This window comes from Cupressus sempervirens, chromosome 3 (genome assembly GCF_028749045.1).
Source record: "Cupressus sempervirens isolate cs-2001-9-10 chromosome 3, ASM2874904v1, whole genome shotgun sequence".
Classification (NCBI taxonomy): Eukaryota; Viridiplantae; Streptophyta; class Pinopsida; order Cupressales; family Cupressaceae; genus Cupressus; species Cupressus sempervirens.
In genome coordinates, this window is record NC_143120.1 from 900633806 (window position 1) to 900652265 (window position 18460).

The 18460-nt window shown below is 35.8% G+C and overlaps 1 protein-coding gene across 1 annotated transcript in view; it reads left to right on the forward strand.

Annotated features, from left to right (window-relative positions):
- The first annotated feature begins 446 nt into the window (after positions 1–446).
- Positions 447–18460, forward strand: part of LOC149569706 (pseudouridine synthase and archaeosine transglycosylase (PUA) domain-containing protein) — a 112206-nt gene continuing 94192 nt past the window's right edge. The window contains exons 1-3 of the mRNA XM_089822425.1: positions 447–586; positions 17649–17730; positions 17857–17924. Coding sequence (XP_089678551.1) covers positions 576–586; positions 17649–17730; positions 17857–17924 — 161 coding nt within the window. The 5' untranslated portion in view covers positions 447–575. The remainder of the gene's footprint in view (positions 587–17648; positions 17731–17856; positions 17925–18460) is intronic.

Below are 18460 nucleotides of genomic sequence, written 5' to 3' on the forward strand. Positions count from 1 at the left end.
TGTTGAATTTAAATATCTATACATGCAAGTTAGTGAGCAATAGCCTAATTTGATATCACGGTATTCTTAAGGTAAGCAATAAATACATTTGAACTCGAAAAATTCAATTATGAACACCATTGTATTTAAGAAAAACTATAATTTGTATTTTATCTTAAAAAATATGATTACACACAATCCAGCATAATAATGAAATTCCATCAACAATTCCTCATAAATAAATAAATAAAATTTAGAATTTTAAAATAAATAAAAATAAAAATTAAAACAACCAATTTTTTTTTCCCTCTAGAATAATATCCAAATCTTTCACATATCTCAGCTGCATTATTGGTGCCGCATCTTGTTTATCGCAAAGAGAAATTTATCATCCAAAAGGAGGGCGGCAAGTTTAGTAGGAATACGGCGGCTTCTTTATTATTACGAATTTCTATTCTTCAGAGTCTATTGCGAATCTATAAAGCAAAATAGTATTCGCTTGTCCGGTTCTCTTCTTATTCTGCAGCATTCGCCAACATCAATTCACTCAAGCATCCAAACATAGCTCACCTTCAGCGTTTCGCGTTCCTGCCAAAATGTTCAAAAAGTAAGTCTCCACTGCTCTGCGCATGTATTTTTCGTTTATTTTGGCTATGCCTACTTTTCAAGATTTTCATTATGAAGATTTTAGTATTAATTGTAACTGTTCAACATTTTTGTTGACCACATTACATATTATTTCATCTCTGGGTAAATACCATAAAACTGTATGTAGCCATTTCTACAGTCATTGGACTCTGTGTATCTATTGTCTTTGGTACGTCTGCTTGAATTTCAAAAGTTTGTTTAGTTTGATCGATCATCAGGGAAAATGTCAAAACCTAAATCGCAAAAGGGCCTTGTAATATCTCTTCGTTGTTTTTGGAATATATCATGCCCTAACACATAATTATGCTAGTCTTTTCTCAATTATATAAACGTGAAATCCTTATTTTATCTGATGAGATCGGTTTAGGAATTACTGATTATAGTTTATACCCAATATCAGTCTAATGCTCAGAAATATCCCTTTCTCATGACTGGTAATCAGTTCCAATACTGCAGTTATTTTTCAAAATCTTTCTAATAGCCTTCTGTATATTGGTACAGCCTACTGCTAGTTGTTAGAATACTTTAATCCAAACTGAGATTGTCAACTTTACACAACGTTGATCTCCATTTACAATTACTACTGGGGATTGTGGCTTTTCGTCTTCTTATTCTGGATCTAAAGGGGTTTCGTCCTTACGTTGATCGAATTATAGTCTCTGTTCCATAAGGAATCAAATCGGATAATAGAATTGTTTTCTAATCACAATGCTTCTCCTCTTTGCTTAATTTTGCTTAAATATGTTTTCCTTCCAAGACTCAACCCTTCAAATGTTCCTAGAAAAACTTAAATTAAAATTTGTTTTTTTTATGATACTTAAAACCTTCCATGCGGAAATCACATTTCTCTGTGTTGAGGACCTACATTAATCAACCAAATCACAGGTGTACACTGTATATTCAATGATATAGAAGGTAAGCGGCAATCAGTTGAAATATGAAAACCCAACCACCTCCTTGATTGATACTTTATTTTAGACCGAGAGTGAATTTTTTAATTGGGTTGTACATTAAATTTAATTACTATCTTCAAAAGAGGCATGGTTACTTAAGATACCCATAGTATCATATTTGTATGTCGTGGCCCCCGTTTGAAATCCTAATATAGCAATTAGTGTAAAATTGTAAATTAAAAAGAAGTAGTGATTAATATTTTCATTTAGGGTGGCGATTATAAGGATGGGAATCAGCAGTTAATTGTTAATATATAGAGCAATATTCCATATTAATATATAGAGCAATATTCCATCAACATAACCAGGCTGACTCACAATGAAGCATTAGCAAAATCAACAAAATATTTATTACTAAAGGCAGATAGGGTGGCACTCTTATACAAAGAAAATATTAAGTTAAATAAAAGTAATAGCTGACTGTAAGTTAAAAGGGGTGTGAACATGAAGAATGTGCCTACGAGATATTAAAGATATAAATTTAAAATGAGTGTTGTGTAAAGGAAGACACCAATTTTTTTATTCTAATACCGAATTCTGATTAAAGCTCAAGATTGAGCAGCAGACTCATAAAGTCAGGTAGCATGATTTGAAGGAAACTACATTAGATACGGTACCTTCAAGCGTAGATTGCATGCTCATAATATCAGAAATCTGAAACAGCAATTACTTTTATCAATCAAGTAATTCAGATCAGTTTATATACCTTACAGACTTAGCTGGATTTAATCCATCGACAAGAGACAAGAATTGCAATTGCAAATAGATTCTATCAGAGACAATGACAGTACATAAGATGGTATAAAGATTAAACATCAGAGATAATGAAAGAGGTCTTCAGGTTTGCCTTTTTATTAACTATTGGTTGGATCAGAATTAGATAATATCATACAGAAGATAATCACTAATCAGAGACAGCATAGTAGAGTCAATTTACAAATGTATATCCCTTATCCTTATATAGATAATTCAATTTAATCCATCATGCAAAGCAATCATATTCAGAATACATTTGATGCATTTCAAATTGCAAATATAACAGCCTCTCTTTATGATTCTCAGATCATCATAAGAAGCCAACACACACACACACACACACACACACACACACCTATCTGTGTGCGTGTACACACAGAGCAATCTGTTCAAAGGTACATATTTGAAGGTCGATATGCATTCCTTCTGTATTTGCAGATCAATAAAATTTTGCATTTCAGATAAACATAACCATGATCTCCTTCAAACATCTATACCGTCATCAACTTTGTCAGCTGAAGTCAGATCAAAGAATCATATCAGAATGGCTTTCTGATAAATATACTTATGTGGATTAGTCTTCTTCAATATCAGAGAAAGTTACTTGCATTGATCACTCCCTCTATGGCTTGACTCATAAAAACAAGGGCATTCTTACTATATACATCTGTAAATCTTAAATTTGTACAAAACAAAAGAGATTTTTTGTTCAAAATATAGATAGAAAGAACTCTCTTGCAATTTGGATTATAAGGATCTAGTCCAAACCCCAAGAAGTTACATAAGGGGCCATTACATTGTACCTGTTTTGAACAGGAGATATGACAATCTGCCTTCTCGAAGGTCACTTCTCCTCAAACAATTACCAATTTGGATGTTGAATAATTTCCACACCTTCCCTTTTAACATCCTCTTCAAGAAGATGTCCATTGGATGAGATTTTTTGACATTGTTTTGTTCCTCAACTTCCTTTGTCTAAACTTTATGATAGCTTCAAGAATCTTAAGTCAGTGACCCTTCCTCATTCAATGTGGGTAGCTCTATTGAAGGAATAATTTGGCTTCTTTGTAATGCCTCCTTAATAATGCATCAATAAATAATATTTAATTATTTAATATTAGTTCTTATAATATAAACTAATTAAAAAAATCTTCAGTAAGTATGAATTGTTTCATATTAATTCTTTTAATATAAACTAATATTAATAACGAAGTAAAAGATTTTGGTGAAGTATGGTTACAAAAGAAGTTTTATGGGAACTGATTATGGGAAATGCTTCCTTTAAGGAAGCAGAATGGCGCAAAAGAAAACTGGACTGTAATTTTCTAAGTTACCAGATTCTCTCTTGGACCTGGGAATTCCTGTTTCAATTCTCTCAAAAGTCTGGTCTGTGTCAGATTCTGTTAAAAGTCTGCCATAGAGACCGAATTTCGCTGGGAATTCTCGCAGAGGATCCCTGACAGAATTCAGACGACTTTTGGGTGACTTTGGTTTTGCAGCATAGAAACTCGGACAGATTTTCGGAGAATTTGGTTGAAAAAATCCTTTTATTTACTTTCCCAAAAAGTTTTCAATGCAAAATCAGACTCAGAATTAGACTCAAGCACATGATTATACTCAAATTACTAATCATATTTAATATGAATTAAATGCTACTTGAGAAGAATCAAGATGTATAAAAGCACCAGACATCTATTATGGAATGTATGTAATACACCATAGTTTGTGCATAGAGGCTAACATGTATAGAAAACTATGGGTTAAGCAAAATCTAAAGAGATATTTACTGTGGTTAAATCTGGATCCAAAGTCTGCTTTCTTGGCTTCATCCAGTCTGATCCAAAGCTGCCTTCTTTGAATGATCTTGTAAGATAACTAATGGGTGAAGCTTACATTATGGCAACAATCACAACCTTGGCCTTAAACAAGCCTACAACATTACTTTTTGTGCTTCTAATTTGCAACAGTAGAATGATGATGATTTGCTTGATAGTTTTTGTTGATATTTGATCATGATGGCTGATTAATATTAATATTATTAATGTTGACATTATTGATTTTGAACTAAAACATTGATATGGTGGTAAATTTTGCTGTGTTGCTTAAGCTTTAATATTAGCATAGTAGTGTATGAACTTATTTGCTGCTGCATACATACGTACACACACACACACACACACATATTTTTGTACGGATGAACCCAAAATGAATCTGAACCCAACCCCCAAAAAATTTGAATGAATTTGGTTCCCGAATCCGAACCAGCAACTTAGGTAATTTTATTAGTATTGTTTGAAATTCCACAGTATTGGAACCAATGATCATTCACAGGGAAGATTTGATCTTGTGATCGTTAGAGTTTGCAATTGGAAGATAATAAATAGGCCAGTGACAAAATTACCAGGGAAATGAAACCCAGAGCCACATGTTCCGTCATCTGATACAAACCAATAAGTGTTGAACAAATATGTTCCACGTTCGGTAATTGCCATCTCTGGAAATGGGAATGTTAAGAACTATCAGTTGGAACATTCCATTCTGTTCTAGCATTAAGATGGGTGGAGAGACGCAAGAGTCTCTAATCACCAGATCATTGTCCATGTAAAACACAGATATTTCTAGAAATGCAGTCTGATATGTGATATGAAGAGGAGGCATATTTTGTTTGCCAATATTGGGAGTTCTATTCTGATGGCAATAAATAATTAACTGGGTGACCATGCATTAGCATCAGAGGAGTTTGTAATATCTGTAGGGACAATAAAAAACATAGAACAAGTGCACAACCTTCCCATCGGGTCCCTGTTGTTGGACGCATTGGTAATCGAGTAATGTTGCAAGACTAGTGGCCGGACTGCACTTTCCTGATGACGCCAGACATTTGAGAGCAAATGCTCTTCCAACTATTATAGGTGCATGATGATCTCTTTATTAAATCTTCTAGAAACACATTTAAATGTTGTATTTTGAACTGCACACTGTAGAATAAATTTGAATTCTTGCAATTACAATTAAGTTTGAAGAACATATTTGCAGCCTAAGTGTGACTCCTATTGGAATAAAATTAATTTGGAGTTTTACATTTGAGTGTGTCATCATAAAACAAACTTTGGATTTTACATTGGTATCAGAGCTGTGCATCTTGCCAGCCTAAGGAATTGAATTATTATGAGTCAAAAGTTGGCCCACACTTATTATCTCAGAAGGAATTAATCAAACCTATAAGTGGACATTAAAGAACAAAACAACATGGGGAATCAACCAGAAATTAACACCAGAGATATGATAACAGCATTAGGCACGGGATAACAGGAAATCCAAGAAAACCTTAACAGGATGAGTGCCACAATGAATCAGTTCATAGAAGTCAATTTAAATTAGAACCAGAACAATGGGGATGAACATGCTAGAGAAGATATTTCAGTGAACAACAATCATCCGGAAATAACAAAATCAGTTCACACTAGGCCATTCATGCCTAACTTTAGAGACAGGCAACCAGAACATGAACCTTCTTTTCGTGAACTACAAGATGACATTTACAATGATTGGAGAATGTCAGGAGAAGAATTGTGGTCTGAAATGACATTTGGAGAATACCATGATACCTTAATGAAACATAGATCAACCAGGGGGAATTGCAAATGAAGATAGGAAAAATATCCATACCTTATTGATGGATTTGGGAAAACTTGTGCCAGGGCTTGGGATTAGAAATTAGACGCATATTTTCAGTTGAATCCCATGATGGAAGATGAAGCCATTAAGTATGCTGCGTTACACTTAGATGGCATAGGTCATGAATGGTGGCATCACAAGCAAATAACTTTAGGCCATGATTGTGTGGACACTAATGCAGGGTTTACTGACTGACTTATTGATAGATTTGATAAAAAAGATCCTGAACTACACCTTAAGGAATTGACACAAATCAAACAATGAGAAACAATTGATCACATATATAGCTGAATTTGAGAGACTGGCTATGTTAGTAACTGAAATTTCAAAAAAGGCATGGGTCAAATCATTCAACCCATCTTCTTTACATAATGCAATAATAATAAAAAGGGCTCAAGAACTAGTATCAACATCAAAAGGAAAAACTCAATATAAGGCCCCCCACCAAAACAAGACAAAGATAAGAAACCATTTGTTAAAATATGCTTCTCAACAACAAGTTGGACAATGATGAATGCAACGAGCTTAGAAGGAGAAAACTATGCTCTAACTATAAGGAGTCATGGAACTAGGTCACGGTTGCATCACAAAAGGAAAAATGCATTATATTGAGGTGATGTCTGAGAGCAAGGAAGAGGAAAATACATAATTGGTTAGAGTAATGTTCAAAAAGATGCATGCAAAGAACAAGTAAAGGCACAAGCCATGGAGGAGGGATAAGGGCCTCTATGTCTGGTACTCCACATTATAATGTCTTTCGCGTACGAGGTGTGTTAGAGTGACGATCATTTTTATGGTGGATAGTGGCTCGTCTCATAATTTCATAGATGCTGCATTGGTTGCTAAACATGGTTTATAGACAAAGAATATGAAGGGTTTGACGTTAGAGTAGTATATGGCACTAATTTATCTTGTATACACAAAATTCCTCAATTAAGTATTTCTCTTGGAAATTATATTGAAATAGATGATTTTTATGGATTTGCTTTGGCTGATACACATGTTATTTTGGAAATACAATGGATGGAGTCTTTGATAAATATTCACAAAGTTTCAAGAGATTGGAGTTTACCTTTATGGTTGAGGGGGGAAAGCGGTTCTTAGAATTATGTCCAATAGTGGTCCCAGGTTCGTATCTGCTAAGAGAATGCAAGCCATTTTTTGACATGGGGATGTTGTATGGTCAACACAATGCTTGGTATCTATTAAGCCAACAAGTTTTGAATCTAGATACTGTCATGATGATTTATTAAAAGTATTGTACAGTCGCAGTGTGGTTTTCAATGATATTCCCCTAGGAAGATCTCCTGATAGAGGTTTTGAGCATACTATAGAACTTGAAGATGGTGCAACACCTGTTATTACAACTTTGTTTAGGCATTCAGGGATGAGATAGAGAAAGTCATTAAAGAATTGTTGGATACACGACACATCAAACTGAACCCAAGTCCATTTTCATCACTAGTGGTGTTAGTGAAAAAGGAAGATGGAACTCTCCGAATGTGCATTATCATGTCCTAAATAAGAAGACTATTAGAAATAGGTATCTGATTCCTTGAATTGATGAGATGTTGCTATTTATTTCCCATATTCATAAAACAAATTTTCATTGTCATTATGGGCATTATGAATCCATAGTCATGCCTTTTGGTTTAACTAACATGTCACCATGTTTCAATGCTGTATGAACCATATTTTCAATAAATAATTAAGCAAATATCTACTTGTTTTCTTTGATGACAATCTTATTTGCAGTAGAACTTGGGAAGATCATTTGAAGCACCTTGATGAAGTTCTAGGAATTATGGAGTCTCAATCTCTGTATGAAAAAGCTTCAAAATGTGAATTTGGAATGACAATTTTTTTGTATTTGGGACATATTATCAGTGCTAAAGGTGTACAAGTTCATCAAGAAAAGTTACAAGCAATTTTAGAATGGCCACCACCACGGGAATTCATAGAGTTGAAAGGATTGTTTGGTCCATGCAGCTATTATAGGAGGTTTGTCAGAGGTTTCTCCCAACTTGGAGCTCCGTTAATTGATCTTACAAAAAAGGAGGGCTTTGAGATGGACTCTTGAGGCACAACATGTATTTGATAAGTTAAAGGAAGTTATGGGCTCTTTTCCTATGCTTGCACTTCTAGATTTTATTTAGCCATTTGTTTTGGAATGTGATGCATCAAGTGATGAAAATGGGTAGTATTAATGCAAAACATACACCCCATTGCACATGAAAGTAGGAAACTTAGGGATAGTGAGAAATTGTATTCCATTGATGATAAGGAGATGCTTGCAATCATGCACACTATGGCTAAATTTAAGCAGTATTTAGTTGGGGGAAGTTTGTAGTTCAAACCAATCACAACTGTTTGAAGTACTTCCTTGAACAAAAGGATTTGAGTAATCCCCAACAATACTCAGAAAATTCATTTACTTCTTAATTAGTTGATGGACACATACAAGATGACAATTATAAAGTGGTAGATGACATTATCTACTATAAAGATTGAATTTATCTAACGCTAGGTTCTAAGTTTCAGGAGAAATTTTTGAGATCAATTCATGGAATTCCCTTGGTCGGACATTTGTTGCAAGGCACAACACTATAAGATTGATATTTTCATTGGTAGCATGAATTTTATGGTAAGTCGATGTTGTACTAAACAAAGGGAATGGAAGCTCCTTATATAGATTTACAAAGATGATGTTTCTAAAAGAAACAATCACAAATTAAAGACAAAAATAGAAATTGCCTTATGAACTAAGATGACCATTAAAGAAAGAATCATGAACTAAAGACGAAAATAGAAACTACCTAAAAAACTAAAAACTAACTAAGATGTCCATTAAAGAAACATTACAATATTTTAACGCCCTCCCTTAATGGTCATTGTATAACTACCTTGCGTAAGAATGTACGTGTTTTATGCTCATATATTCTTTAGAACACTTTGTTGCTGCCGACCCTCCTTGGATATGTAAAATATCAATGAGCAAGAGTAGCTAAAATACGTCGAGAAGAATCCCCTGCAACAAGAGATAAAAGCCTACTACTGACTCCACCACTGAGATGTCTGCTGCTAACCCTCTCCACAAAACCTCTAACCAAAAATCAGGCACAAAACACCCAACTTGATGTTGGATGACAAAGCTATCCTTCCTTGTCGACAAAGATACACACTGAGGACAGCTACTATGATTTTGAGGAAAAATCGACAAACCCTCCAATCTTTTGTAGATGAGCAGGACACCCCAAAACAGATTGCAAGATGCCATGATTTGAAGTTAACAAAGTATCATAAAAAAAGAAATTAAAACCCGAAAAATAGGAATCCCTATCAAAAAATCCCATGCAAACTTCACGAGTTATTGTAACCAAAAATGATTTTTGAGGAGAAAAAAAAAAAACCCCGACATGATTTTTCAGGTGAAAGATCAATCAAAACCAGAAAACAAAATTTGGGACAGATCATAAAATACAAAATTTTGTTTTGAGGGAAAATGGTAAAGCCCAACAAATAATTTTTGAGGATTTTTTTTTTTAAACCCAAAAAAAAAATTTTCGAGGAAAAAAATATTATCGGCTTCATGCCTTTTTTTTTGATTGGTAAGAGGCTGAGGCCAAGGTTAATTATTATTATTTGTGATTAATTATTTCAATTATTAGTTAATCTCAAGTAGATTTGAACCCAAGACCTCCCAATTAAGAGGCTCACAATTTACCATTGTGTTGTAGGCTCTTGCCTATCGGCTTCATGCCTTTTGCCTTTAAACAAAAACTAAATTGTTTGATGAAAAAATAATTAAATCTCAATAGATAATTTTTGAGGAAAAAATTTATAAAACCATCACAAAATTTTTAAAGGGGAAAAATGTGAAATTCCATCAATTTTTTTAGGGAAGATATTATGAAAACCCACCAGATTTTTTTGAAGGGAATTTTCTTACGAAAACCCTTTAGAAATTTTTTTGTGCAAGAAAACAGAAGATTTTGTGTGGTACACATCATCTACAAGCAACATGCAACCTATGAAAAGCACATGCAAGCAACATGCAACTCACAATATGCACATGCAAATGCAAAAACATGCAACATTAAAAATTTAAAGACTGGCACTCAAACTAGGAATTCAAACAATCAAAGCCCTAGACCAGGCTAGTGATTTTCAGCAAAAATCTTCAAAGACGGACCATAAAATTTTCATAAAATGCCTCCAATAAATTTTATTTAAAAAAATTTGAAAAAACAAGTTTCTGGAAGAAATTTTAGATAAGAAGAGGCTTGATTTTTCCTTAAAATTTCTCCCAATTTTATAAAATCACATCGACCCACTTTGATATCATGTTATGGTGAATTGATGTTTTATCAAATAGAGGAGATAAAAGCTTCTTCTATAGATTTACCCAAATGATGTTTCTAAAAGAAACAATCGTGAAAGAAAGACAAATAGAAACTGCCTAATAAACTAAGGAGTAACTAAGATGACCATTAAAGGAACATTGCAATATTCTAACAATGAAAGTGATGGACAGTATACCAGCTAGATATCAAGAGTTCATTTTTTAATTGACACATCAAAGTGAAAGTATATATGGATTGACCATTTGAAGAAGTCAAATAAGAGTATGCTTATAGGTTGAGTATATATGGATTGACCTTGAGCATGATAATCAAGAATTCTTACATGGTTTCTAGCAAAAGGGTATGTCAAAACCAACAATGAGCCTACACTATATTGTAATAACAAAGATAATGGAACATTTTCGTTGTGTCTATATGCTGATGAACTAATGTATATAGGAAGCTTAAACGAGATGAAGAAAGAATTCAATGAGGCAATTATGAAAGTATTTGAAATGATTGATTTATGTCTGATTCAATATTTTCTTTGCATGGAGGATGTCAATTTCATGGTAAGAGCTTTATTCGCTAAGCTAAGTATGCACGAGATATGTGGAAGAAGTTTGACATGCTAGATTATAAAGGAGTTGGTGAAATAGAAAGATCACCACAAGAAGATGAAAGGAAGTATTATAGTATCATAGGAAGTTTAATGTCTTTGACAGCTATAAGATTAGGTGTTACATTTCCAGTATCACTGATTTCCAGGTATATGAGTGAACTTACACGTATCATATAAAAAATGGTACTATGATATGTGAAAGGAACAAACAATTATGGAATCCATGATAATTCAGTTGAAGATTCAAAGTGATTAATTTGTCAAAGTGAACACAAGGCAGTGTGTGGTTATTTGATGTAGAAGTAGATTAAATGTACTAATAATTTAATGTTTATAGATCTAGGTACTAGTCTTTGAAAGAATTCCCTAAGCGATTGTTTATAAAGGAATTTAATTCCTAACTATGTAAAGAAAATTTTGTATGTATGACTTTTAAAGTGAGAGTAATTCTTAAATGCAAAGGCAGGATCCCTGGCTTGATTGCCTAAAGAATCTTGTTACAAGCAAGAGGTCACAAGGTCCAGTTTCCCCTCATGGTACCAGAGGGTGTGTTGTGCCAGCATCAAAGCTCATGTGAATTTTTTTTACTAGGTGCACAGGAAAGAAGTAACTGATTTGTTGCTGCCACCGATGTTTTATGTTTATAATTTGGCGCAGTCCTGTACTTTTCATGTACTAAGTACTTCAGAGTTGTAGTGTATCAATCGGATGAATCTAAAGTTTCGTAGAAAGGTTAAAAATGTTATCCAACACAACGTATCAAGTTGCATCTTTATAGTTGCTATTGGTGCCTCTTTGGAGCTGAGATTTCTCTGAGATAAATTGCAGTGAATTCTTTTCACCTCAATATTCTGAAACTACGTTTTATGTTATCTCTTTGGAGTATTCATTATCAACAAAAAGACTTCAAAGGAGCTTTACATAGGCAACTATTCATATCTTTTACAGAAACTTTAAGTTAGACAATGTTATTCCAAAAATCATTTACTTCCAAAAAAACTAAGTGTAAATCTTATATTTTAATTTAATTAAGTTAGATTTTTCAACATACTTTTAAATCCACACTCAGACAGGCTTATTCATGGGAATAAAAGGTTAATTTGGATCGGGTTGTTTTTTTATTGAAATTCAGATCGGGTAGGATCATTAGATGATAGAAAGAGCTCGTCAGAACATTGGTTTACATTAGGAAGTGGGTTGATTAAATGGTATTCAATGAAGCAAATTACAGTTGCATTTTTTAGTGTAGAAGCAAAGAATGTAAATATATTAAGTGTAGCTGCTCTTCATCAAATACCTCAGACATTCTAAATATATCAAATAAATGTTAGGGCTTTCTAAAAACAATTCTATTTAGTTGTAGAAAATATTACGAGGTAATTGGTAAATACTTGCTTATTAATAACAGAGACCGAAAGGTCAATTTATACAAAAGGAAGAGACGATGTTTCCTTAGGAAACGATCGTAAAGAATAGAAACATTCTATTCCAGAGAAAGCAAAAAACGAAAGCAAACTAAAGCTAAAGATATTTACAAGATAACCATTAACTAATAATAGACGTCTTATCTATTATTGTAATACCCTCCCTTAATGGTTAATCTATCTAACACACCAAGCTGTCCTCTGAATTTGACAAACTTATCAGGACCAAGAGGCTTGGTGAGAATGTCTGCAGTCTGATCTGAGGTAGGAACATACTGCAGATCTATAGTCCCGTCTTCAACTAGCTGTCGTATGTAATGACAATGAACATCCACATGCTTGGTTCGTTCATGGAAGACTGGATTCCGTGCTAACTTGATAACGCCTTCATTATCAACAAACAGAGTAGTCGGTCCTGCTGGTGACATCTGCATATCCCCAAGCATCCGACGAAGCCAGACAGCTTCACATCCTGCCTTAACAGTCCCTCTATATTCAGCCTCTGTAGAAGAGAGAGAAACTGCTTGCTGCTTTTTGCTGGTCCATGTGACTGCACCGGATCCCAAATTGAACACATATCCAGATGTTGACTTTTTATCATCAACAGAGCCTGCCCAATCTGAATCTGTGAACCCACTGAGTTTAGGATTAGAACTCTGAGAATACAGAAGTCCATAATCAGAAGTGCCCTTCACATAACGAAGCACACGCTTTGCTGCCATCCAATGATCAGCCTTAGGAGCTGTCATAAAGCGTGAAATATAGCTGACTGCGAAGCTGATATCAGGCCTAGTAGCAGATAGGTAGACGAGGCTGCCTACTAGTTGCCTATACGTAGTATCATCAACGGAAGGAGAATCAGACTTGGCTGATAACTTGAGACCTTTCTCCATAGGTGTAGATGCAGGTTTGCAATCCTGCATTCGGAATTTTTCTAACAAGGCTCTGGCATATTTGGACTGAGAGATGAATATACCAGAAGACTGTTGCCAAACTTCAATACCTAAGCAATAATGCATGAGCCCAAGGTCAGTCATATCAAAAGACTGGCATAAGTGTTGTTTGATTCCCTGAATCAAAGATGCCGAACTGCCAGTGATGATCAGATCATCCACATAGATAACTAGAAGGATGATGTCACTGTCAGTAGTCTTGATGTACAGATTTGAGTCTGAAGAACTCCTCTTGAAGCCTTGATCACTGAGGTACGTATCAATCTTGATGTACCATGCCCGAGGGGCCTGCTTCAAACCATAGAGAGCTTTTACCAATCTGAGAACCTGATGGTCTTTACTAGCAACCTTGAAACCAGGAGGTTGCGTCATGTAGACCTCTTCATGGAGATCACCATTCAGGAAAGCACTCTTTACGTCCATCTGATGGACCTTCCAGCCAAACTGTGCTGCCATGGCTAGGACTAATCTGATGGTGCTCATCTTTGCAGTAGGAGCAAAGGTCTCCTCATAATCAATGCCCTGACGCTGAGAAAAGCCCTTTGCCACTAAACGAGCTTTGTACTTATCCAAAGTACCATCTGATTTGTATTTGATTTTGTAGACCCATTTGCAGCTAATGGGTTTCTTCCCTGGGGGAAGATCAGAAAGGACCCAAGTGTTGTTCTTCAGCAGGCTCTGGTGTTCAGATTGCATGGCCTGTTCCCACTCTGGAATTCCTTTAGCCTCGGAATATGTTTGAGGTTCAAACACACTGTGAATGTTGGCCATAAGAGCAAAGTTAACAGAATCTATAGTTTTGCTCTTTTTCCGAGTAGTTCTCCCATCAATGAGCTCATCATCATGAAGATTAGCAAGTGTCTTAGCCCACCACTTAGGCCGGAGAGGAGAATGACCAACAGTAGTACTAGGAGATGCTTGATTAGCAGGATCCTGATCAGAAGAATCTGGATCAAACTCAGGTGAAGCATCTTCAAAACGAGGTGATCCTGCAGGAGAAGCCGGAGGTGGCTGTACAGGTATCACTGGCAGGACTGGAGCTGTAGGAGCTACTGGAGCCCTCCCATCAGGTGGACCTAATGGAAGCCGAACTCCCAAATCATGAACTTGCATAGGCTGGTCTGCTGGATCAGGAACAGGAGAAACAGGCATGAATGGTCCTCGCTACTCATCAAAGACTACATTGCGGCTGTATATGAGACGAGATGTCTCAACATCAATAAGGCGGTAGGCTTTGTGAAGACTGCTATATCCAGCAAGCATCAGTTTCTGACTCTTGGCATCCAACTTGGTGCGTGAAGCATCAGGGATCCAAACAAAAGCAAGAGAGCCAAAAACCTTCAGGTGACTGATTCTGGGCTTGCGACCTGACCAGGCCTCTTCCAGAGTTTTACCTTTGACCGCCACCGTGGGTGACCGGTTCAACAGATAAACTGCAGTGTTAACTGCTTCTGCCAGAAAACGCTTCGGAACATGTCTGTGTTCGAGCATGGAACGAACCATCTCGGTGATTGTCCTGTTTCGACGTTCAACTACACTGTTCTGTTGTGGCGTGTGGGGTGTGGTGAACTGGCGTTGGATGCCATGTGTATCCAAGAAGCTGTAGAAAACATTAGAACAAAATTCCCCCCCATTGTCTGATCTAAGAGTAATAATAGATTTCTCAGACTCTTTTTCAACTAAGGGTTTAAACTTCTGAAATACAATAAATGCATCGGATTTCTTTTTAAGGAAATACACCCACATTTTTCTACTGAAATCATCTACAAACAACAGAAAATACCTGTACCCAAGAACAGAAGGAGTGGCCATAGGGCCGCAGATATCAGCATGAACAAGCTGAAGTACTTGAGAAGCTCGCCAAGAATCGCCACTGGGGAAAGGTGTGCGATGTTGCTTCCCAGCCTGACATGCGTCACAAACTCCAAGGTGTTGGGTTTGAATCTCTGGCAAACCAAGAACAAGCTCATCCCGAGCACGTTGTGAGAGATAATGCACATTTAAGTGCCCATATCGCTGATGCCAAAGTGTGCTGATGGAAGATCGCCGAGCAGCCATAGCTAAGTCCTGAGAATCACCAGAATCAGTAAGTCTGAAAAGACCATGATCCTCAAGACCAACTGCAATAGTAGACTTAGTCGCCCGATCAGTGATGGTGCACTGATGTGAACTGAAGGTGACTGCCAAGTGTAGAGAATGTCGCAGCAACTGACTGACCGAGAGTAGATTTAGTTCCATCCCTGGAACGTAGTACACATCAAGGAATATGAGCTTCCTCCCAACAGACTGAATTTGAATGTTGCCTTTACCAACAACCGTGTACTCTTCTCCACCACCAAAGATAACAGAATCTGAATAAGGCTGGTAGTCAGTAAACTAGTCTCTTCGGTGAGTGAAATGTCGAGAGGCACCTAAATCAATGTACCAGGCAGATGACTGTACATGATCTGCGGGTCTTTTAGCCATGAAGGCGTAAAAGGCAGATTCCGCCTGCTCAGTGTGCTCTGCACTATTCGCTTTGGGTTGCGAACCTGATTGCTTGGACTGGGCAGCTAAGCGTTTCCGACATGCAACCTTCATGTGACCATACTTGTGGCAATAGTTGCATTGAATGTTCTTCTTTTTGGTACCATCGGATGCTGCATTGAAAGTACAAGATATTATCTTAATACCCTCCCTTAATGGTCAACGTACAGATGTCAGAACATTCTGTGATAATTGAGACCCTCCTTGGATCTACAAAATGCTGAAACCAAGAAGCTTTGCTAGAAGAGTGCTATGACCCAAAACAAATTGCAATTACAAAACTTCGTTTTTGTGGAAAAAACGGTAAAAACCAGAATCTCACACAACCTTGCGTATTACAGACAACATGAAATGGATTTTGAGGAGAAAATCAACAAACTCAGAATCTCAAGCAACCTTGCGTATTACAGACAACTTGAAATGATTTTTGAGGAGAAAATCAACAAACCCAGAATCTCACGCAACCTTGCGTATTACAGACAACTTGAAATGATTTTTGAGGAGAAAATCAACAAACCCAAAAAAAAGAAACAAATTCAGAAGGCGAAAAATGCAGCTTCGCCTTGATCAGGACTCGGAGAAGTCGGACGCTGCGTAACACCCAGAACAAGTTGATCAGTGTTTCAATATTCGAAGATTGCGATGGTGCGCTGCTTCCAAGTTCCATAATTGCGACCATTGAATTTGGAATTATGTTCGAGCAGAATATTTGTCAGAGATGCCATGGCACGTTTTTCAATGAAAAATTGTGAAAATCTGTGAAGGCACGTTCTTCGAGGCAAAAATACGGAAGACCCAAAAGAATCAAAGAATGACCCAGAAGAGAGCTCAAAAAACCCATAAGGAATTTGCTATTGTTTTTTGGATCTATTGGCTCGAAAATCGAGGCACCCAGAAAAAACGGACAACCCAGTTGAGTTCTCGAAAAACCCACCAAGAATTTGCAAACAAAATATTTTTTTGACCCCAAAAATTAGGGTTTCGAAAAAAACCGGCCCTAGCTGAAAAAAGCTTGAAAAAACTTCAGATTTCTTGATAAAAAATGGCAGATTTTTCTTCAAGGATCAATGTGCATGGACGAATGGGGCTAGAGTGTGCTGAACAAACATAGGCAGACCCGAGTTCCGGAATTTCTCTAGGCCGAATACCCTAAGCGGGTTTTAGAGAAATTCAACAGAAATAATTTTGAAAAAATTTAAACAAATAATTTCACGAAGAAATTATAAACTTTTTCGGAAAAATTTAAGTAATAGCTCTGATACCATATTACGAGGTAATTGGTAAATACTTGCTTATTAATAACAAAGACCGAAAGGTCAATTTATACAAAAGGAAGAGACGATGTTTCCTTAGGAAACGATTGTAAAGAATAGAAACATTCTATTCCAGAGAAAGCAAAAAACGAAAGCAAACTAAAGCTAAAGATATTTACAAGATAACCATTAACTAATAATAGACGTCTTATCTATTATTGTAATAGAAAATACCAGAGCAAATTCAAATTGAGCCCCCAAAAATGCAGTTTAGCCTTTGAAACGAATTTAGATAATATCAGAAAATTTTGTGAAGTTTTAGTGAAGGTAGCAGTTAATATTTCTCTTTGAAAATGTCCTGATTATTTCATTGAAATATCTCTCCATAGAGGGAAATCTGATTTTTTCCAATATATTGCCATATCTGCTTCTATGGTATGAGCATTTGGTTTCTTTACTCATCATTTGACAATGAGAAATTTTTAAAATGATAAGTGACTTTTCTTTTTGCAGGTTTACTAGTGAAGAAATCTCGTCCCACAATCAAGTAAAGGCATCAGTGCAACGAAAGATCCGTCAAAGCATTCTAGATGAGGTTTAATTTCTTATAATTGTATATTTGTGAACTGTGAAAGAAAGTTTCCTTTAAGTAATGTGGAAAATTTATATTTTTATAATTGCTTATTTCGGAGGGAAATTTATGTTTTCATTCACTCAACAGTACCCAGATCTGGATCCTGTGATTGATGACCTGCTTCCAAAAAAATCCCCTCTTATAGTTGCAAAATGGTATGCATTTATCCTTTCTATTCTTTTATTTGTTAGTTATCCTTCAGAAAACAGAGGGACTTAGACAAATATAAAAATAACGATGTGGTAAGTAGAAAAAAATTGAGTACTAAATCTAACGTTGCTGTAGGCCTGTAGTGAGAGATGGAAAAAATATGATTGTGTGTTCCCAAAGAAAACAAAGGATGGCATATGCTTGTGAGGAAAATCAGAAGCTGGCTACATCTGCCACAAGCAGAATAATTGCTTGTTAATCGAGACTTTCAATTAATTGGGGTTTATCACAGTTCCACTGTTTAGCTGATTGAGACTCAGTAGCATATTACATTTAAAAATCTAGGTCATAAGAATTCTGAAGCATGATTGATGCAAATTAGTGGGAGTGACTAGAATGAATGGGTCTTTTTCTTAATTCCAATCAGGGGAACTGGTCTGTTGAAATTTACATGCAAGTGTATCTCTTCATTTATTTGCTAAAAAAAGTTTTAGTGTATTAGAATTTTACAGACAATGCCCTAGTTCAAAAAGAGGAACTA